This window comes from Capricornis sumatraensis, chromosome 2, assembly GCF_032405125.1.
Source record: "Capricornis sumatraensis isolate serow.1 chromosome 2, serow.2, whole genome shotgun sequence".
Classification (NCBI taxonomy): Eukaryota; Metazoa; Chordata; class Mammalia; order Artiodactyla; family Bovidae; genus Capricornis; species Capricornis sumatraensis.
Window position 1 is genome coordinate 135,656,172 of NC_091070.1, and position 22,565 is coordinate 135,678,736.

Sequence of the window (22,565 nt, forward strand, 5' to 3'; positions counted from 1 at the left end):
CTGTATATTCAAGTCCAGTTCTTTTCCTTTGCTCTCAGCCCCTTCTGTGATGGGGGGATGGCTTGGCAGTGACTCTCTGTGCTTCTCTTTCGAGGTGCTTCTGTGCCTGCTCTGCATCGTGGTGTTAGTAGCTACTGAGCTCTGGACCTACGTGCGTTGGTACACCCAGTTGAGACGTGTTTTATTCATCAGTTTTCTCATCAGTTTGGGATGGAATTGGATGTATTTATATAAGGTAATATGTAAGTAGAAGTTTCTAAAGCTCTAAAGTGTTATTTCATAAAAGAAGGCTAAGCTATTTAGAGCTAGTGTATACCTCGGGTGACGGTGTGAGGCAGTGATTGGAGTGTTGGTGAGGAAACTGGCAGCTGCTCAGATGTCCCTGGTTTTTTGGGTCCTTGACCAAGTTACTGGAGGGACATGTGCAGTCCTGATTTTCATCCTGCTGATGTGTGGCTTCTGGACAGCTAAATTAGAATAGAGTTATGTGGAGACATGAAAAATTCTCATGTTGGTAAGGGTGTGTCTTTTTTATTCTTTGCTAGCAATGATGCCAAAATACTATTTTTTAAAGTTAGATTATTTTGTGACTATAAGAATGGTATATTTATAGCAGAGAATATAGAAAAGATAGAAAAATACAGAGAAATTTAATTTTTTTTAAATTGTCTAGGGAATTTCCTGGCAGTCCAGTGATGAGGACTTGGTGTTCTCACTGCCAGGTATCCAAGTTTGGGCAACTAAGAGTCCTGCATGTTGTGTGGAGTGGCCAAAAAAACAGTCTATAATTTTACCACCTAAAGATAACCACTGTTGATGTTGTGAGGTATTTATAAACTTTTCCCTAATTTTTATTCTTTAAAAATTAGGGCCACGTTATGTATTGAATTTGGAAGAAGCATTATTTTTCTTGACAAATTGACATATTGTTCCTGTCAAACTAGCATAATCCTTGAAGAAAAATTTTAGACCTTTTTAGCAAGATGAGTCAAGTGACCAGCTATTTTCAGTGAATTCATCTGATTAAATCTTTGTGATATTTCTTAAACCTTTCTCTCTAAGTTCTATAGCTTCTAGAACTAATTATTTACATGTTAGAGGAAGGAAGAAAGTTTGGTTGAAAATTATCTGTGATTTCCCCCAGGGCTTTGAATTATAAAAGACATTTTGTCCATTTGTGCTGAAAATCATTCAAAGCAAAACACCATTTTGTCATGACTTGTTTAAGAGAGTGAGTAGGCACTTAATATGTATAGTTACGTTTTGGGGCATGACATGAACTATATTTGAACTAATTTTTTTTTTTTGAACTAATTTTTAAAACAATCTTCTTAGTAAAAAGGTTTTCTAGAATTCCTCCTCATAATTATTTTAAAAGAAGGCAACTGTAGTTAGTTCTTTACCTATTGAATGTGTTTTGCTGTGAGTTGAAAAGAGCCACTCTTTTAAAACAATATGTATTTTTTTCTGTGAAAAAACTTTAAATAATATGGTTTGGATGAATGGTGAAGACACGCTTTGAAGTGTGGTTTTTAGGGTGAGTAGGCATAATCTTCATTGTTAGTAGCCTCTCATGGTTCCCTTTGGTGTTGGTCAGCTCGCTTTTGCGCAGCATCAGGCTGAAGTTGCCAAGATGGAGCCACTTAACAACGTGTGTGCTGAGAAGATGAACTGGAGTGGAAGTCTCTGGGGTAAGATATTGGTTCTCTTGGCTTTATTTTGAGTAGAGTTTCTGAGAATGAGGAAACATTTTAATAATTACAAATGATAAAATGCCAGGAGGAGGCTTTCCATGACTGAATCGTTAGAACAGGCAGGCAGAGTCGTAGTCTTCAGTGACTTCTGTGTTTATGTAACGTCACAGGAAAGGGATAGAAAGTATGTATGTGGCAGCTCTGATATTATCTGTCTGCCTGAATTGGACTCACTTGTGTTCATCTAGTTCTTAGCACAGTGTCTAGCATGTTCTGGGTCCTCAGCAGAAGTTTATTAGAGTGAACCAGTGTATTTTCCATCTTTGATTTCATCTCTGTATTGACTTGTGAAATCTTACATTGTAGCTTCACTGTATGTTTTTTTTCACTAAAGGGGAAATTATTTTACTCTTCCTTCAGATTTTATAAACATTCTCACTAATGTTAACTGCCTTTAGTTATATGTACCTAACAATGGGAGTGGTTTAATGATCAAATGCTGTTTGTAAATAAAAGTCAACACAATGACTGACTCAGAATAGAATTTTGGCAGCAAATCAAGATGTCCAAAAAATTAATTTTCTTAAAAAGATATGGGAGCTAACCCAGCCCAGCCTTACTTCCTGGCCTCAGGAAATAACTGAATGTCTCCTATAGCTCATACTAGTACATAAAATATTATTCAGTTCAGTTCAGTCACTCAGTCATGTCCGACTCTTTGCCACCCCATGGACTGCAGCACACCAGGCTTCCCTGTCCATCACCAACTCCTGGAGTCCACCTAAACTCATGTCCGTTGAGTCGATGATGCCATCCAACCATCTTATCCTCTGTCGTCCCCTTCTCCCCTGCCTTCAATCTTTCCCAGCATCAGGGTCTTTTCAAATGAGTCAGCTCTTCGCATCAGGTGGCCAAAGTATTGGAGTTTCAGCTTCAACATCAGTCTTGACAGTGAACACCTAGGACTGATTTCCTTTAGGATGGACTGGTTGGATCTCCTTCAGTCCAAGGGACTCTCAAGAGTCTTCTCCAACACCACAGTTCAAAAGCATCAGTTCTTCAGTGCTCAGCTTTCTTTATAGTCTGACTTTCACATCCATACATGACCACTGGAAAAACCATAGCGTTGACTAGACAGACCTTTGTTGGCAAAGTAATGTCTCTGCTTTTTAATATGCTGTCTAAGTTGGTCATAACTTTTCTTCCAAGGAGCAAGCGTCTTTTAATATTATGGCTGCAGTCACCATCTGTGGTGATTTTGGAGCCCAGAAAAATAAAGGCAGCCACTGTTTCCACTGTTCCCCATTTATTTGCCATGAAGTGATGGGACTGGATGCCATGGATCTTCGTTTTCTGAATGTTGAGCTTTAAGCCAACTTTTTCATTCTCCTCTTTCACTTTCATCAAGAGGCTTTTTAGTTCCTCTTCACATTTCTCCCATAAGGTGGTGTCATCTGCATATCTGAGGTTATTGATATTTCTCCCAGCAATCTCTTTCAGAATTTTCCACAGTTAAAGTATTATACATGAGTCTGATTTAGAAGAAGAGAACTAATGTTCTCCTTTGTTTTATAAGAATTGACTTTTTAAATTTAATTTCATTGAGATGGTTGTAGGTCACAGGTAGTTGTAAGAATACAGAGAGACCCTGCAGACTCTTTGCCCGTGCTTCCCCACTGATAGCATCTTGCATAATTATACTAGTGCAGTACCACAGCCAGGGTATCAACTTTGATACAAGCCACCTATCTTACTCAGATTTTTCCAGTTTTTTCTTGGATTCCTTGGTGTGTGTAAAGGACTGTTTTTAATTACTTACCTTTTAGAAATCTTCATAAAATATTTTCTCTATAAGACTTGTATAATTAATTGGGGGTTGTGGGGGGAAGGAGAGTTAAAACTAAAACATTACTTGGGAATGAAATGCAACTTTAAAAAAAGACTTTCTTGTCTTCTAACAGAATGGCTTAGAAGTTCATGGACCTATAAGGATGACCCATGCCAGAAATACTACGAGCTCTTACTAGTCAACCCTATTTGGCTGGTCCCCCCAACAAAGGTTAGAATTTATTTTGTGAAAATTACTTAAACAAAGTGAGTAAAAAGTCTCTGTTTATTAAAAATTGTTTTTTTTAACTGTCACATTGCTAATAATAAACCTTTGTTCTAGGAAAAATACTTCCATTACAGTCATTTCCACATATGATAACATTTGTGGAATTTCATAACTTCAGCTTCAGCACAGTTGATTTGACTTACTCTATGCACCTCAATCCTTTGAGCGAAAAAATTAAGTTGCTTTTACCTTTCATTGTAGGCACTGGCAGTTACATTCACCAACTTTGTCACGGAACCATTGAAGCATGTTGGAAAAGGAGCTGGTGAATTTATTAAAGCGCTCATGAAGGAGATCCCAGTGTTACTGCACATTCCAGTGCTGATAATTATGGCATTAGCTGTCCTGGTTAGTACTTAGCACTGTGAACAATTAATAGGATTTATAGAAAAAGGCAATTCTAGGATTATTAGGGGTTTTTTTTTTAATGTTGTAAATCGGGCTAAATCATGCTTAATGGCATGAAAAGATGTTTTTTTAAGTGATAAACGTTTGTTTATATTTGTCTGTTCATCTTAGTAAGAAAATGGTTCTCAAGTTTGATTATAGTTGTCAAAGTAGTGATTTAGAATAGTACCCTCTTTTAACATTTGTTTTTTAAACTTTGTGAATTAATACGCATGGTATCAGTTGCTTATGTCCTCTTTGAGAAAAGGGGCATTATTTCAGTGTGAGCTTTTTTGCCACACTGAGAACCGGAGAATATTGGTTTTAACATAGAATCAGAGAGGGATGTAGAGAGGTGCATGTACTGAGAAACAATTTAGGGGATCCAGGAACAGATGTTTATAAGGAATCTTACAGTGTTACTTGTCATTCGTCCATGGTCTCTTCAGCTCTTTTCTGGGTTGATTTTCAGCCCTTACCCTAATAAAGTAGTTGTCCCGTAAAACAAAATGCAGAGAACTCAGATGTGCCATGGGAAGTTTATTAGAGTTCTCTTCCCTTGAGGATGTGAAATTTACTATGTTCTGCTTACTTAGAAAAGGTTACTCCTTTGGTATTGCTGTTTGGCTTGTGACTAGGACTCATTGGTTCAGGGATCTGTTTTTGTTAGGTGACATTAGTTGTATAGTAGTAGTTTAGTCTCTGAGACTGAAATTAATAGCAAAACCCTGTTATTGCTTGTTGCTTCATCTGCTGCCTTTTGCTGCTCCATCTTTAAAGAGTCATATCTCTAGTACAGTGGTTTTCAAATTTTTCTTCTCAGGACCCTTCTGTAGTCTTAAAACCTGAACACCACAAAAGCACTTGTTTGTGGGAGGTTTATTTATTGATATTTATCAGAAATTTTAAAAATACAGGTATCCACACGCCCACAGTGCATGGGCCATCAGAGTGAAGGGGTCATTCTAGCCCCACAAGACTCCACTGTACGTTTCACAAGGGGAGAGTGAAGAAGACTTACGTCTTTTCATAAGTTTAGACCTCACAGATTTGTGAGTCTCCAGGACCCCCAGTGGGTCCTGGGCACACTTTGAGAAATGCTGCCTAGTTTTTCCTTGGAATATGACTCAAAACTTTTGGAATTTTAGCTGTGGCTAAAGCAAGTTTATAAAATAAATAAACCTACTGGAGAATATTTGTGTAATGGTATGCAACTTTAATTTTCAGCATCTACCTTATATGATGGATGTGAATATAGACAGCATATGAGCAATGATCAGACAATTAGTACCTTTTAAATTTCTAGGCTTTAGCCTAACTGCCATTATGTAATTCAATAAAAATGTGTCCAGCTGATTGAAACGTCTCCTTAATACTTAACGATTTCTCAAATTTTGTTGTGGGCTATTCTGGTTCTGTATTAATCTAGAGAAGAGATCTTTAATGAAAACCCAGTGAAACTAACATGTTTATGTCTATAAATAACACAAGTTAAATTACATAATTTCGTGGCATCAAGGAAATCACCTCAAAATTTCATTGTCGATCAATCATTAAGTACTCAGGAATATGTATTTCTTTTCCTTCTAGAGTTTCTGCTATGGTGCTGGCAAATCAGTTAATATGCTGAGACATGTGGGTGGTCCTGAAAGAGAACCACCCGAGGCACTTCAGGCAGGTGAAAGAAGACGGCAGCAGAAAATTGATTATAGACCCCATGGTGGAGCAGGTGATGCAGATTTCTATTACAGGGGCCAAATTAGCCCCATTGAGCAAGGCCCTAATGACAAAACATATGAGAGTAGAAGAGATGTTTTGAGAGAGAGAGATGTTGGCTTGAGATTTCAGACTGGCAGCAAGAGCCCTGAAGTGCTTCGGCCATTTGATTTGCAAGAAGCAGAGGTGAGAGAGCATCCCAAGGTGGCACCTGGTGTGAGTCAGCAACTGTTTATTTTGCTGTCTGTAATACTAGGCTTAAGTGCTTCCTATTAAGCTTTTAGTTAAGTGTTCTGCTCTTACCTTTCCTGGTTAATTATATCACCAGTGATGTAATTATTCACTCTGTTTCCCTCATTCTGGTCAAGTTAGTCCAGCCTCAGAAGAAATGAGATTTAATTTTTGTGTTAAATACTAGTTAGCGGTAATTTGTTAGAACAGAAAGCAATTTGTGTGATGTTTTATAGGAAACCAACAAGTGACCATGACTGAAGTTGCTACCTTTGAAGAGATCAGAGAGAACTACCCCCTGAGGCTGCAGCCTTAGGGAGCTGGCCCACAGGAGAGCCCAGGAACCAAGCTAGATGGGAGAGTGAGCTGGGGAAGGATCAGAAACCTTTCTTTTCCAAATCTTTTGGCTGGGGAGACTAACTTTTTTATCTGGGGAATGGTCAGGCCTCTTTTCCACCATTATTGGCCATTTAAATAAAGGGACATTTCCATTTCTGTTTTGAGAGAAGAATTTGTATTGTCATTTGCAAGGTCTGTGTTGCAGGTGTAAACCTTTGGGAAACCATAACAAACACAGTAGAATCTAGGAACTTGAAAAATCCTTCCCATGGAGTTCCTGAGAAGGATAAAACATATCTGCATCTGTCTAGAAAATTAAGATGTTCCTTTCAGCTTTAATAAAGTGCACGTGAAACTGTTAGTCACTCAGTCGTGTCTGACTCTTTGCAACTCCATGGGCTGTAGTCCAGCAGGCTCCTCTGTCCATGGAATTCTCTAGGCAAGAATACTGGAGTGAATTGCCGTTCCCTTCTCCGGGGTATCTTCCCAACCCAGAGAGACCCAGAGATCGAACCCAAGTCTCCTGCATTGCAGGCAAATTCTTTACCATCGGAGCCACTGGTTATTGTTACTTAATCTCAGAAATACTTCAGTTCCCAGCTCACTTGAAGGGAAAGCCAAAGATAACAAAATGGCCTAGGGCCTCCCACTGCTCTCCCCTCCCATGCTCCCTCCAGGCTCATTCTGCTTCAGTCACAAGGGCCTCCTCCTGTCTCCTCCTTGAGCTCAGCCTTTGTACTTGCTATTCATTGTCTAGAATGCTGTTCCCATATATTCATAAGGTTCATTTCCTCAAGCCTTTACTCATATCATCTTTTCAGACCACGCTAATTTAAACAGCAATTCAGCCTTCCCACCCCCAGCATGATACTTTTAATTTATTGCCCAGTAAGTTCAGGGAAGGAGGCAGCAATTTGCTTGCTGTCTTTTGTATCCCTATGACCTATAACTTAAGGTATGCTCAGTGAACATTTGTGAAATGAATTATTCTCCCCAGGCAAGAGGAGTTAACAGTACTGGTCACAGTCTTCCTGACCCTTCCTAAGCTGGGTCACTAGACCACCTAACATATCTTGAGTGTCCCACTCTTTCATAGACACTTCTTTTTTTAATGTTTATTTTTAATTGGAGGATAATTATTTTACAAAGTTGTTGGTTTCTGCTGTAAAACAAGGTAAATCTTGTTAGTATATATATATCCCCTCCCTCTTGAACCTTCCCACACCATCCTATCCCTGTAGGTCATCACAGAGCACCAGGCTGAGCTCCCTGTGTTAGGCAGCAGCTTCCCACTGTCTGTTTTACATGTGGCAGTGTCTGTTTCCGGAAAAGGCGATGGCACCCCACTTCAGTACTTTTAACTGGAAAAATCCCATGGATGGAGGAGCGTGGTGGGCTGCAGTCCATGTGGTCGCAAAGAGTCAGGCACAACTGAGCGACTTCCCTTTCACCTTTCCCTTTCATGCATCAGAGAAGGAAATGGCAACCCACTCCAGTGTTCTTGCCTGGAGAATCCCAGGGACAGGGGAGCCTGGTGGGCTGCCGTCTGTGGGGGTGCACAGAGTTGGACATGACCGAAGCGACTCAGCAGCAGCAGCAGCAGCCGTGTCTGTTCAGTGCTGCTCTCGCAATTCGTCCCACCCTCTCCTTTCCCCATTGTGTCCACAAGTCTGTCTTCTGTGTCCATAGACGGTCCTCTAAAGCTTAACATTTATGTAATTACAGTCCAGCACTGGGACGAGGACTTGAAAGAATTCAATGTTTGCTATAACAGATTTGTGGGAACTTGTTGAACATATATATATTACAAACCTTCATGTTATGTTAATTGAACAATTACAACACTGTAATTCTCTCCTTTGTAGCTTAAACCACCTAATTTGGAATCGAAGCCCAAAGAGATGGGTGAAATCCCAGGAGAAAGCACTCCGACAGAAAGCAGTACTGAAAGCAGCCAGCCAGCTAAGCCTGTCTCTGGCCAGAAGGTGTCAGAGGGTGCAGAAGGTTGCCCTGCAGTGGAGAAGGCCCAACGCAGGACTGATGCCGCAGGCGGCCCAGAGGAAGGCAGCACGTGCAGCCCAGCAAGCGCCGCAGTGGAAGTGTGCGGCTAAAGGAGCACAGACACAGGCCACAGTTCTGAGGTCATCTGCGAGCTCTGTACAGTAGTCTTCACAGCTGTTTCTTCTGCCAATATTCTGATATTTACTACATAGGTGCCCACTTTAAACATCAGTGTTTTTACTGATAATCAGAATTACCAAGTGTGCATGTATCTCTGTCCAATTTCATTTCTTTGATACTAAGATGCATCCCATAAAGTTTTTGAAGTGTTAATTTTGGAACACGATCTCATAGATGAACATATGGCATGTATTAATGATTCTGAATCATGATAAAGACCGTGTGAGATGGGGGATGTTGAAAAAGAAGTAGTTGTTTACAGGCATATATAGGAACCAATTCACCAAAGTGTGTTTTGCCTTTTGGAAGTCCTGTGATACCTACTTTAGTTAATAGAATTATTTGTTAGTTGTGCATCGGACCCAGAATATCTATAAAAATGGTAGTGACTCAAAAACAGCATTTAAGGAAAGTCATTGTAGTCGAGCTCACCCTCGAAGTTTACCCCTGAAGTCACGCGCTGCGGCACTGGTGATGGAGTGGCAGTTTAAGCCCCTCTAGGCGGCCCACCGACCAACCTCATTTCTCAACTCGTACAGCTGTTACTGGGCCTGCTTCTTTATCACCCCTTTGACTTTATCCTTAGCTAAGACAGAACTGAAGACTGTCAGGGGAATTTAGGTTACGTAGCTTGTTAAATTGGTAATTTCAGTTTTACATACTTTGAGAATGGTTTTATTTCCCCAGCAAATAAGTGCACATGCTTTAAAAGGCGTGTTTCCTTGCTACTCAGAATCCCAGATTTGAGGTTATTAGATATTACTGTATCTTACATCATAGTAAACCATATTGTCCAAGCCATATGAAGTTCCAAATTTTAGAGATCTATACAAAGAGAAGGATAAATACTATGATAAAAGAAGAGTAGATTTTTAACCCTAGACAGGTGATATAATCCACACTTTAGTTATTCTGATTGTCAAACAATTCTTCATTTTAAACTTAAAAAAAAAAAGCAATTTATAAATTTTGCACAAACTCTAGCTAGGAAGCCACAATTAAACACATTTGGGTATTCTTTGTTTTAACCTTCACACTACAAGTTCCAGTCAGCTGCTTACTAAAAATGATACTACGAGTAGTTTTAAAATTTTCATGCAGGCATTTCTTTCAGAAAAGATTAAAAGCATTTGCTTTTCTATGTTTTTTTACATGAAATGCAGAATGCCCCTTCTTGGCTCCCAGAAGCATCACTTAGATGCCTATAACAAATTTAATTTTATGTCTTAATATTATTTTCTAGCTTAGTATTGCAAAACATCATTAGTATTTCATCAGAAAGGTAATTTCTTCCAATAAATGCAAAATGATTTATATAAAACTTTACAACACAGGCATGTAAGGATGTCTGCATTTTGGGATAGACTTGTGAACATCGATGCATATAAAGTAGTCCTCTTGGGCGCCAGGTCTGTTTATTGGTGAATGTGCTCCCAAGGTGCTATTTATCCTCTGAGCGGTGAAATGGATGCCTCAGTTGATAGACTGTAACTGTGAGAGTAGAGTTAATGTTATTTTGCACTTCTGACTGCTGCCTATCAATCCAAAAATGAATCTTTAAAAGAAAATTTAAGTAAAAGTTCACCTTTGTATTCTTTAATTACAGATAACCTTTTGGGGATGAACTCTTCTTTGACAGCTAGCAAGGCAACAAGGTACTGCTGTTGAAAGGTAACAGCAGAGTTCAGGGAAGACTTATTAAAGCAAATTGAATATTTAAGGTCAGTTTATAACTAAAAGAAATAGGCTTGTTTATTGTTTAGCCAACATTTATCATTAAAGTCAAGGATTATAGTAACAAGCTTTTAGGAATAGCAGACTGAGGCAGACAGCTTTTTTAAAGCAATTTTTAAGTGGAATGGCTAACACTGAATGTTTATGGGGTCTAAGAGCTACACAAAATAAACACTTATTTTTACATTATTGTGTTTTGGTATGCTGTCTTTGCTCAATAAATGTGCTTATAAGAAAAAGCCCCACAAAATTTAAGTGCAGGTTTTGGTTTTAAATGGGTGCTAATCCAGGACATTATACCCTATATAACACATATAAAACATAATATAATCCAGGTGTTAACTGAGTACCTTTGACAAAATTTGTGTGATTTTATAACCAAGAATCATCTCCCCACCACCACCCTCCCAAGCTCTTAATGTGAGTCCATTTTTTAAAACATTGGCCATTTGGAGAACTGGTTCTCATTGCCTATCAAAATCACCTGAAAGATTTTTAGAATGAACAGAGGCCTAGATCCCATCGCAGCTGTCCAGAAGCAGAAGCAACCAGAAGTGAATGAGCTGCCAGCTTGTTCCAGATGTGGGCACTGTATTATGCAGTTCAGGCTTAGTCCAGACCCAGCTCAGTCCCGTCCTGGTTGACTTGCTTTTGCTAAACTTACGTCATGTCACATTATGTCCCCTTGCAAAACACCTTCACTTTCTGGAAAGAGGAGGAAGAGGCTTAATGACAACTGAGGGCTTAACCTACATCTTTCATACTTAATTTTTGTGGCCTAGGTTTTTGACATAGTCACATAAGGGTTTTGGGGGTTTTTTGGACATTGGGTCCTAAAAAACTTTACAATAGTATTGTGCAACAGAACATACAATTTTAAACCATTACACACACACTCACACCACCCCCCCACACACAGATACACATATATACATACCTATGTATATATATACACATAAATTACTTTAAAACTTATATAAAGAGGCCAAACCACACTAAAAGAAGTTTATTCTTAAATTCTTTTATGATGGCTTTGGCCTAAAAATATATTGAAAATAGAAATTTTCTTAGTGGAAAAAAAAAATCTAGATTCTTTAACAGACTATATAATTTTTTACACATTGGTCAAGTATATTATTTTTATGAAACAGCGTAATTTCTCACTACATCCATGGTTAGGTATAGAAAATTGCCATTATCAATTAAGAGTAAAAAAGTTACCTCAACAAGAGGATTAAATCCTAGTCTAGATTCATTTTAACTTCTTACTTTACAAATACTAGGTAAAGGCGTCTAACAAGTTGTCAAAGAACATAATCCCAAGCAGTAATCACAAAAGTTGATGAAGCACCTTTCAAGACACTTCCACTCAGAAACAAGTGAGTGTCCAGAGGAGTGTTAACACTATACTATTAAAGGTTAAATATTTACATCATGCTAAAAACATTTTAAGCTGTAGTACAGTGCTATACTTTCTCCTTTTGAGAAAAAAAAGTAGTAGATTGAATTTCCCTGCAGTGTTCTGAAAGGAAATAAGGTCATTAAAAAAAAGAAAAAAATTCAACAGTATACTAGTGGTTCGCTTATTTTTTCCCAGAATTTTCAAGTTCCAACAAAGCATTACTCTTCAAAAGGTCCTTGAGCCCAAATTCAGTGTCTCTGTTTTGATCTCCTTGTAAAAGAGCTCTCTGTTCATCCATTCTTTTTGCTTGAGACCGTAAAATAAGGCTAAGAAAGTCCTCATCTGGTACTGTTGGTCCCTTTGTGGCAGCAGGTGGTGGAGCGCATCTCTGATCATCTAATCTGGATCCCTAGAAATTCACAGGTAAGAGATTAAAAGACAAATAAGGCAAGCACCAAGGTATGTTATCTCTACCATTCACAATAAGAAATGTAGCTTTAACGGTTTACTGCCTCTTAGAACTGCTTAGAAATTTACTCAGTCTTTAGATCTGAAAACTAGTAAGACCTTCTCTTTGAAATGACTTACATAATTGGAATATGCCGGTTACGTTACAGCACACAGAAGTATAGCCATAGCTTCATGGCTTCGGTAAGAGTAGTTAAGACACAAGGTCACCTGTGTCCACGATGACAGTTCAAGATTATAATCTTACCATAATAGGCATCACCAAATAAAACTTACCAAATCTTTAGGAATGTAATGCGAGGTACAGAAACTCTGCATCGCTTCCTTATAATATTGTCTTTGGCCAAGGGTCAGCAAACTCTACTGCCCATTGTTTTTGTAACAGTACTTTGATTTCAACACTGTGCTCATTTGTTTTGAACTGTGTATGGCTGTTTGCCACTACAATGGCAGAGTTGAGCAGTTGCAACAAAGGCCCAAGGGCTCAAAAAGCCTAAAATAGTTTCTCTATGGCCCTTTACAAAAAAAGTTTGCCTACCCTTGGTCTTAAGCATTTAAATCTTTTAAGTTCTAGCTTATGGTTCTTAGAAGTATGTTAGAAATGTTTTTGATCAAATAAAAAATAAAAGCACTTTAAAAGTCTACAGGATAGTGCCTGGTACTGCAGCCTAAGAGGAAGAGTAGGAATGTGACAGCTGGCCTCTGAGCGCCCTCTGTGTTGCCAGGCGCTGTGTACTCGTGTGCCTGACATTTAGCCGCGCGATCCCGTGAGGATGCAGTGGGGGACTGGCCACCTGGTCAGCACCACCCTGGTGTACACACATACCTTCACTCTTCATCATCTCTCCTGTCCCAGTTCTTGGTCCTTTCATTGTCCTCTAATTCACCCAGCACTCAGGCACTTCAGTTCCTAGACCTCCTCTCCCCTGGTGTTCTCATCCTTACCCTCTGCCTTATCCATTGGCTCTCACGGTCAGAGGCCAGACATAGTTATTCTCATAAATTGCACCATCTCTGAAATCACTTTAATATCCCATGTTGACCACTGATTACTATTTTTCCAGATCAGGCTCTCCAGTACTCTTCCAGTAAATAATTTTTTTAAAAACTGAGATAAACATAACATAAATTTACCATTTTACCCATTTTTAAGTGTACAGTTCAGTATCAGGTACATTCATATTGTGTAATTATCACTACCATCCATCTCCAGAACATTTTTAGCCTTGCAAGACTGAAACTCTAAACCTCTTAACAACTCCCCGCCCTCCCCTCCCTCCAGCCTCTGCAACCACCATTCCACTTCGTCTCTGTTAACTGACCCATACAAGTGGAATCATGCAGTGTTTGTCCTCTTGTGACTGTGTATTTCTCAGCATAATAGCTTCAAGGTTCATCTATGTTGTAGAGTGTTTTTAAGGCCGAAAATAGCTTCCATTGTGTAAGTATACCGCATTTTGTTTATCCAGTCATCTACTGGTGGACACTTGGGTTGCTTCCAACTTTGGCTGTTGTGAATAATGCTGCTGTGAATATGGGTGTATCATATTGTGAACAAATATCTGTTCATGTCCTCGTTTTCAGTCACACCCAGAAGTGGGATTGCTGGATCATATAATTGTTTTTAATTTTTTAAGGAACTGGCATAAAGTTTTCCATAGCAGCTTCACCATTTTATAATCCCACCTGCCATGCACAAGGGTGCCAGTTTCTCCACATCCACAACATTTGCTAATTTCTGCATTTTTTCGTTTTGACAGCCATCCTAATGGCTGTGGTTTTGATCTTCCTTTCTCTAATGATTTATGATGTCAAGCATCTTTTCCTGTGCTTATTGGCCATTTGTATATCTTCTCTGGAGAAGTATCTATTGGTGCTCTTTGCCCAGTTTGAATCAGGTTTTTTGTTGTCGTTGAGCTTTTGGAGTTCTCTCTATTTAGGAGTAATCTTTATCAGTTACATGATTTGCAGATATTTTCTGAGGGTTGCCTTTGTGCTTTGTTGATCATATCTGCTGCATTAGAAGTTTTAAACTTTCATGAAGTCCAGTTTGTCTTTTTCTTTTTTATTCACTGTGCCTTTAGTGTTATAATCAAGAAACCACAGCCAAATCTAAAGTCATGAAGCTTTCCCCTTATGTTTTATTCTAAGAGCTTTATAGTTTTTAGCGCTTATACTTAGGTCACTGATCCACTTTGAGTTAATTTTTGTATATGGTATTAGATATGTATGTATGTAGATATCCAGTTTTCTCAGCATCAACTGTTAAGATTCCTTCCATATTGAATGGTCTTGGCAACCTTGCTGAAAATTGTTTGACCATATGAGTGTTTACTTCTGGGCTGTCTATGTATCATTATGCTTGTATGACACTGTTTTGATTACTGTAGCTCTGTAGTAAATTCTGAAATCTGGAAGTGTGAGTCCTCCAATATTGTTCTTCCTATTCAAAACAGTTCTGGCTATTTGGGTTTCCCTGAGATTCCATCTGCATTTTAGGATGGATTTTTTATTTTTGTAAAAAAGTGTCACTGAACAAAAAAGTCTTACAGTCCATGAATGTGAGACTTAGGTCATCTTTAATTTCTATCAGATATATTTTGTAGTTTTTACTGTATGAGTCTTTCACCTTCTTGGTTAATTCCTAACTATTCTCTTTGATACTACTTACAGCCTACTGTAAGTGGAACTGTTTTTTTTAAATTTCCCTTTTGGACTATTCATTATTAGTTTATAGAAACACAACTGATTGTGGATGTTGATATTATATATTTTAACCTTTGACTTTCTTTTTTTTCTTGGTGAAATCTTTGATTTTCTGCACATAAGATCCTGTCATCTCCAGGGAATTTCCTGGTGGTCCTGTGGTTAGGGCTCCACGCTTTTACTGCAGGATCATGCCTTCAATCCCTAGTTGGGGGAACTAAAATCCCTCATGCCATGTGGTGCAGCCAAAGGAAAAGAAAAAGACCCTGTTATCTCTAAAACAGAGACAGTTTTACTTCTTTACCAATTTGGATGCCTTCTGTTTCCTTACATGACTGGCTAAAACTTCTGGTACTGTGTTGAATGTAAGTGGCAAAGTGGGCATCCATGTCTTGTTCCTGATCTTAAGAAGCTTTCAGTCTTTTTTCACTGAGTATGATGATCACACATACTGAGCATGATATGATGATGGCTGGGGTAAGTGATTTTTATTACATCATGGTAGTTTCCTGCTATTCCTAGTTTGTTTATTATGAAAGTGTATTGAATTTTATCAAATAATTTTTCTGCATCAATTGAGATGATTGTTTTTCCCTTCATTTCATTATTATGGTATATTACATTGGTTGATTTCCATATGTTGAACCATCTTTGGATTCTAGGAATAAACCCCATTAGGTTTTATGGCATATAACCCTTTTAACATGATGCTGGGTTCTGTTTGCTAGTATTTTGTTAATTTTTGCATCTATATTCGAAAAGGATATGGGTCTGTAGTTTTCCTATAGTCTTAACTGGCTTTGGTATCAGGGCAGTATTTGCCTCACAGAATGACATAGGAAGTGTTCCCCCTCTTCAGTTCTTGGAATTGGTGGTGTTTAAACATTTGGTAGAATTTACCCATGAAGCCAGGGCTTTTCTTTTGTCAGGAGTTGGTTTTTTTTTTCCCCCTTCTTCTCTGTTTCAGTACATGGCACTGAATTTACTGAAATTTACTCAATTTATTGAAATTTACTCAGTTATTTAAGCCAAAAAGGTAGGACTCATCCTGAATTCTCTTTCTCTTACCCTCCATCTAGTTTATTAACAGATCTTGCCAACCAACCCTAATTTCAAAAATATGTCCCTATTCTGACCACTTACCACTAGGCCCACCACACTAGTCCAAGTCACCAATATTTTTTGCCTTATTACCACATTAGTTTCCTTCTGACACCCTTGCCATCACATTCTTTCAGCAGGTGTTAGGATGATCCCCCAGAACCCTCTAATGTCTTTCTGTCACATCTGGAATACAAGACCTCATCATGGCCTACAGCAGTCTATGTGATCTAGGCTCTGACTACTTCACCCTCATTCTATAAGCTCTCCTCCACCCTTCACTCTATACCAGTCACACTGGCCACCTTGCCACTCCCTGAACATGCTGTCTCTGCACGGAATGCTCTTTCAGTAAATATTCACTGCTTTACCTTATTCAGGTCTCCGCTGCGGTGTCTACCACAGCTCAGAGGGAGTCATCAGCAACACCCCACCTCACAGCCAAAAGGAACACAAAAGAAGAAGCTATCGCAAGGGCATGTCTCCCCGAATAATCAACTGATTGCCTCACTAATATACAGTGAGCTTTTTCTAAGCTAGAATCATTATACTGCAAAAGTTCTCAACAACATCTGAGCTATATACAGAATGACAAAAATATGCAGCCATACCTGACATTTGACGAGGATGTCAAAGAAGTCTTCGTCAGGCTCTTTGTTGTCATTAGTCATCAGATGGCCAAGTACTGACTGACTGTTGTTTTGTGTCAGACGAAGCCCGGGCAGATTACTGACACTGGCCCTCTGGTCATCTAGACGGCGGCTCTGCGAGCTGGCAAGAAGGTCTAAAAATTCATCTGTGTTGGGAGACACCACAGAAACTGGTGGTGCTATGGATAGAGGGGGGAAAAATCCAAAAATAAGTCATTTAAGCATATTATACACATATAATTTATTTCTGCCTTATTCAGTCCCAGCACCCTCGCTGCCCTCTTGCTTTAGCTCTGTTGCTGAGCGTCACTGATAGGCTGGGGCCAGACTAGATGGGTGGTGAAGGGGGAATCAATTTCAGAGTACTTCATATGGTTATTCAGATTTGACTGTATTTCCCTTTATCTAATAGCACCTACTATGTAACTTTATGAGATATGGGGCTAGATTTTGGAGGTAAATAGCTTTTCTTACATAATTTCTCAGCCCAGGATGAATGAGACAGTATTTTTATTTCATGCTCTGGTTAGGACATTTAGCTAACTATAAGTGCTGCTGGCAAGTCTTGATCTTCAGGAGAAGTCTTTTGGTAGCTGAAATAGAAAATAAGTAGCCAGCCTATTTCAATCTTTCTGAGGCTCAGGCAAGCCTTAGCTGCAGCCATAGCCACAGGCTCCTCTTCAGTGTGTCTGAGCTTTTCTTTTTTAAACCACGTATGAAGCATTCGTATTTTACCTGTAATCATACGGTATGTATAACTAAAGTTTTTTCATTATTGTTTTAACATAGATTTTCTTTTCCCCAACCCCTAGGAAGCTCAGGAGGCAGTGTGATATAGTTATTAGAAAGGACACCGCACTAGACAGAAATACAGATAAACGCAGGGGAACTGAAACAAAACCTTATCTAAAACTGTACAAATTCCAGCATTTCAGATACACTTCGATTCAGGCTCCTTGATTGTACCTCCTATGATAAGAATTAAATTCTCAGAAATAACTACAAGAATATCAAAGAGAACTACTCAAACTGCAGGAGAGGCACAGATAACTTACTTTTTAGCATCCTTTTGAGGGGAGTGGAAGAAGCTGCCGCTGCAGCTGATGAAGAGTTCTTCTCTTGTAAGCAGCACCTCTGATCATCCATCCGATTGCTTTGAAATCGGCTTAATAGGTCAAAGAACCCTTCATCTCCAATAGAATCTGCACTGATTTTCTAAAATATTGAGAGAGAAAAATCTCAATATTCCAGCATTATCCTTAGATCATCAGTGAAACAATATCATCTACCTCAAATGCAAAGGATGAAGATTTAGAGTAAAAAGTGGACATTTTTTTGTGTAAGATGGTACCACTTGGTAATAGTTATTTCAGTCCAACTAACAAAAAGCATTTCTAATTATTTTACTTTTTGATCCTTGTATTTCTAAAGCTAGATAAGTGTACCTCAGACTTAGGGGAACTGTTACAGATACTGAATGAATTACCCAAGTATCAGTGATATGAACATGTGCCCCAGGTTCAAGTTCAGCTCTTAGTTTCTACAACAGAATTTAACTAAACTAAGAACTGATAAACTAAGAAAGCGTGTATATTTTCTTGATATAGTGATTTCTAAGGTCTTTTACTGTAAATATTTGAAGATCCTGAAAAAACATAAACTTCAAATGAATACTTGAGAAAGAGGGATACCTGTTATACTTTATTTGGAAAGATTCAAAACTAAAATGACTAATAAAGGTAATTTTTCCACAATGATAGTCTTTATTGAAGTACATATATACAAAATGTTATGAGCCCTAGGAGAAAGGTGCAATTAATTCTTAGGTGAAACAGCAAAAGCTTACGTGATATTTGAGTTCCTGAGCATAAGCATTTGCAGGGTAAAGATATTTCATACTGATTAATATGCAATTCCAAAGATTTGTAGTGTTCAGGGGATAATGAACTGAAGGGCAGGCAGGGGTACTGAAGAAGGGGAGAAGAGGAGGCCAAGACAAAGGCCTCTGTATGATATGACAGGCTAACAAGCTAATTAAGGCTTATCCTATGTGAAATGAGAGAAGCATGGTAATAGTCAACTTTAAGCAGTTTTGTACAGAAATCTGGCCCTTCCTGGTTTGAAGAGGTTAATAATGCAGGGAGAGGGATCACTGCAGGTACCTGTTCAAGAAATATGGGTAAGAGAAAGTAGTGCATTAAGAACTAATACACAGCAGCAGAGATTTCTTAGGGATTAACCGGAAGGGAAGGAGGAGGAGTCTAGAATGACGCCTGCGTTCCCAGCCTGGGTGACAGTGTACATACAGAGCATCCCTTTTACTGAAGTAAGGAAAACGAGAGGGCCTGAGGTTTAGGGATGATAAGTATGTGCATAAGCTACAGTCAAATGCATTAATCACTAACAAAAAGACTTTTTCTAGAAGCATGAAGCCTCTTAATTCATAATTCTCCACACTGAAAGACAACAAGGCTCCAAAAATATAGACATCTTCAGTTAGGCTAATTGTGGTTGGTTAAGACCTCAAACCTTGGACTAAGATACTGCCTTCCAGTTCTGCTGTGGACCTACAAAAATATTCCTGGGCCATTTTTATACACCTCAGAATGTTTCCTTTTGTTAGTCATACATGTGTAAGAAACGTAAAAAGCTGACAGAATCAAGGCAAACACTACAGGGTGCAGATATAAATAAAATCCTGACAACAAGATCAATAGAAATCTGTTAAATAAAAGACTACCACAGTTTTTTCAAAGGTTCTCACTGCTTGAAAAATGGACTTGGTAATTTGAAGTGGCTTCTTTGTAATTTATCTGATCTTTTTTTATCAGAGTGTAGGGTAGCTTAGAGATACTGCTTACCAGTAATCCAATGGTATTTTTAAATTTCTAAATATTTTGTTATATTTAATAATATGAGTCCTACGCTCACTTTTAAGCAAAATTGTTTTTAACTCTATTAGAATTTTAGTAATAGAAATAAATAAAAGTTGATGCATGCAGACAGGTCTCACTTTAAATTAGTATTTAAAAATCCTTGAACATCTGAATTTAATTTGTTCTGACTTCTAAACTGAATGGAGGACATTTTAGTTTCTAGCTTTGAAAAATACAGAAAAGGAAAATACAGAAGACTACTTTGAATAAGAAAGATATTTTACATTGACTATCTAATAATAAATTATAAAAATCCAGTATGAATATAAAAAACTCAAAACACAATACTCTAAAACTTATTTTAAACATACCCTTTGAGAATTCGGAATTCGGTGATCAATGGAATTACTAGCATCTTGGAGAACTTTAGTGGAGGAATTAGTTTTGTATTTTTTCCCCTTCAGTCTGTTGACAAAGAGGAGCTTTGCAGAAGGTTTGGCAATAAGAGGTTTTTGTTTAGCAAGAATTTCACTGTTCCAGTTTTGTACCTACAGAATTATAAATGGAAAACAGGACATCAAAAAAAATCAGTAACTGGGGGCAGGGTTAGTTCAATTCCTTTTTGACAATATATCTCACTGTTTTCAAAAGCTTGGACCAAATGTATGCTATGAATTTCTTATTATCAAAATATTAAAGTGGAGGTTTTTAGAAATCTTAATAAGTTTGCCAAAAGTCATAAAAATAAAATTTGGATGGTCAGAGAAGCTGAAATTTTATTCTCAATGTGAGTCACCTGAAAATCAATTACACCTGGAAAGTTTGAATATCTAGAATTTTTAACCTTAAAAATTGACATCTAAAACTTACAAAGCAGTAGTAATTTTTTGTTGATAAAACTACTGAACTCTTTGACTTTATTAGGTTAAAAAAAAATCACAACTTAGAGATAAAGCTTTATCATTTGTCTGTTGGAAAATTACAGAGTTGAATCTGATCAGCTTCTCATGGAATTACTGTTAGTACCACTTAGAGATGCACCAAATTAATTTTGCTGCTTATTACTAGGTTCCTACCTACTAGAAGAGGGAAGATCTAAACTGACTTAAAAGTTTTTTCTTTGCTATTTTTTTAAAAAAATACTCTATAGATTTAAAGATTTGAGAATCACACTCACAATATAAGAGGTAAAGATTTGGAGAAAATCACAAAGCCCTTCAGAAGTTAACCAGAAGTTAGGAAAAAAACCCATTTGTAATTAAAGAAAATATATTGGAAATTAGTTCAAATCAGATGTTGGTCTCATGATGACTACTTACACAAAAAATGTCAATATTCAAAAATCATATAATAATAGAGCAAAAGATATTTAATGACACAAAGATGTTGATATAGTACTATATATTATAGTATCTATTAATATTCATATAAAATGCAAGATGAACAAATACAAAAATACTAATTTTCCTTACTTTTGGAAGATGTGAGTATTGATAATTTTAATTTCCTCGTTGGAAGTTTCCCAAGTTACTATAATAGATATATCTTATAAAAAGTGTTTTAAGAAATATCAATACACCATAAACAAATAAGAGCAAACCATAGCACTGTAAATGGAGGTGGAAGAAAGCAGCCTAGATTTATTCTTCAGTAACCTTTTTCCCAATTAAGTCCCTTCTCTGTTACTTAAAAAACCAACAAAATCCTAGAGGAGATGCATCTTGAATAAAGAGTTATTGCTTTGTTTAAAAAAGCTTTTCAAAAGTGCAGCCAGGAAAACTAGCTTGATTATAAGTATCATTAATCTTGCCAATAATGTTGCTGGTATTTAGTTGAAAAAGCTTCTTAATCCTTTTTTTTTTAATTTTCCTGATCTTTTAATTAAAGAAAAACAAAATAGTGCATGTACATGGTAAAATATTCAAACACTTCAAAATAGTATATAAAGTAAGCATTTCTTATAACCCAGATAGCAGTTTTCCCAGAGGTAATCACTGTTGTCAAGTATCTTACATACCCTTACATGCAATTAGAAAGGATATATATGCATAAAAGTTTTCTTGAACAGATGGCACCATACTGTACACATTGTTTTTGCACTGTACTTGCTTCTTTTCAAAGGAAAATGTTCAAGTGATACCCATATGACAGGACTTAAATTATTTCATTTAAATTTAAAGTTGCTAAAATATTTTAACAGTTCAAGAAATTTAAAACAGAAAAACTGCCAACCTTTTCTGGTGTTAACTTCATAAGCTCCATGTTTTCCATACTGTGTCGACGTCCAAACTTGGGGCGTGCACCTTTGGAAAAAAAAAGTTAATTCAAATAAACTAAGGAGCCCTTAAGACTGCAAATTCAGCATCACTATGTTCTTTAAAGTCTGCTACACAAACTCATATGGAAGGAGGAAACATGTATAAACATATATTCTTTCAAGAATAATAATTTTCCACATGAACTAAATGAATAAAACATTTTGATGTAAGGAAGTTAAGATTTTGGTTGGAAACTAACTTTGGTTACTAACATTACCCCTTAATTTAGAAAAGGCACTTCATAATAACTGGTTTTATATGATACACACAGTCTCCTAAAATCTACCCAAACGGTAGAGTAGTTTAAAAGTAAAAACATAAGGAAAGCATAAGGCCTTCAATTTTGAGGTAAGAATCAAAATAACATCCCCAATACACTTTTCTCAGTTATCTGTTTCCATTTTAAGATCTCCATTGACAATAGATTTACTGCCAGTCAGGAAAAAAGTTTAATAAAAAGATCTTCAAATACCCTTTCCAAAAAGGTATCATTAAATATGAAAAGTTTTTATAGCCAAGAAATACATGATAATACCCAGTTTAAGGAAAAAACCATGGCCAACACATTAACTCCCCCTTTTGTAACTCACCCTATAAAATCCCTCTTCCTCCATAATTTTTTATGTTTTCATTACACGTGATACAT

The 22,565-nt window shown here is 37.5% G+C and overlaps 2 protein-coding genes across 3 annotated transcripts in view; one reads left to right on the plus strand and one right to left on the minus strand.

Annotated features, from left to right (window-relative positions):
• Nucleotides 1-10,545, plus strand: part of CLCC1 (chloride channel CLIC like 1) — a 34,701-nt gene extending 24,156 nt beyond the window's left edge. Inside the window, exons 6-11 of one of the 2 annotated variants that reach the window (XM_068964343.1) lie at nt 95-235; nt 1,598-1,691; nt 3,656-3,753; nt 4,012-4,158; nt 5,788-6,099; nt 8,349-10,545. In XM_068964343.1, coding sequence (XP_068820444.1) covers nt 95-235; nt 1,598-1,691; nt 3,656-3,753; nt 4,012-4,158; nt 5,788-6,099; nt 8,349-8,594 — 1,038 coding nt within the window. In that variant the 3' untranslated portion in view covers nt 8,595-10,545. Of the gene's footprint in view, nt 1-94; nt 236-1,597; nt 1,692-3,655; nt 3,754-4,011; nt 4,159-5,787; nt 6,130-8,348 lie in introns of both variants that reach the window. The other variant, XM_068964342.1, reaches the window with a different exon arrangement.
• A 1,436-nt stretch (nt 10,546-11,981) lies between these two features.
• GPSM2 (G protein signaling modulator 2) overlaps nt 11,982-22,565 on the minus strand; it is a 34,524-nt gene continuing 23,940 nt past the window's right edge. The window contains exons 10-14 of the mRNA XM_068965755.1: nt 21,834-21,904; nt 19,973-20,149; nt 17,781-17,940; nt 16,687-16,904; nt 11,982-12,209 (exon numbers count right to left, since the gene is read on the minus strand). Coding sequence (XP_068821856.1) covers nt 11,982-12,209; nt 16,687-16,904; nt 17,781-17,940; nt 19,973-20,149; nt 21,834-21,904 — 854 coding nt within the window. The remainder of the gene's footprint in view (nt 12,210-16,686; nt 16,905-17,780; nt 17,941-19,972; nt 20,150-21,833; nt 21,905-22,565) is intronic.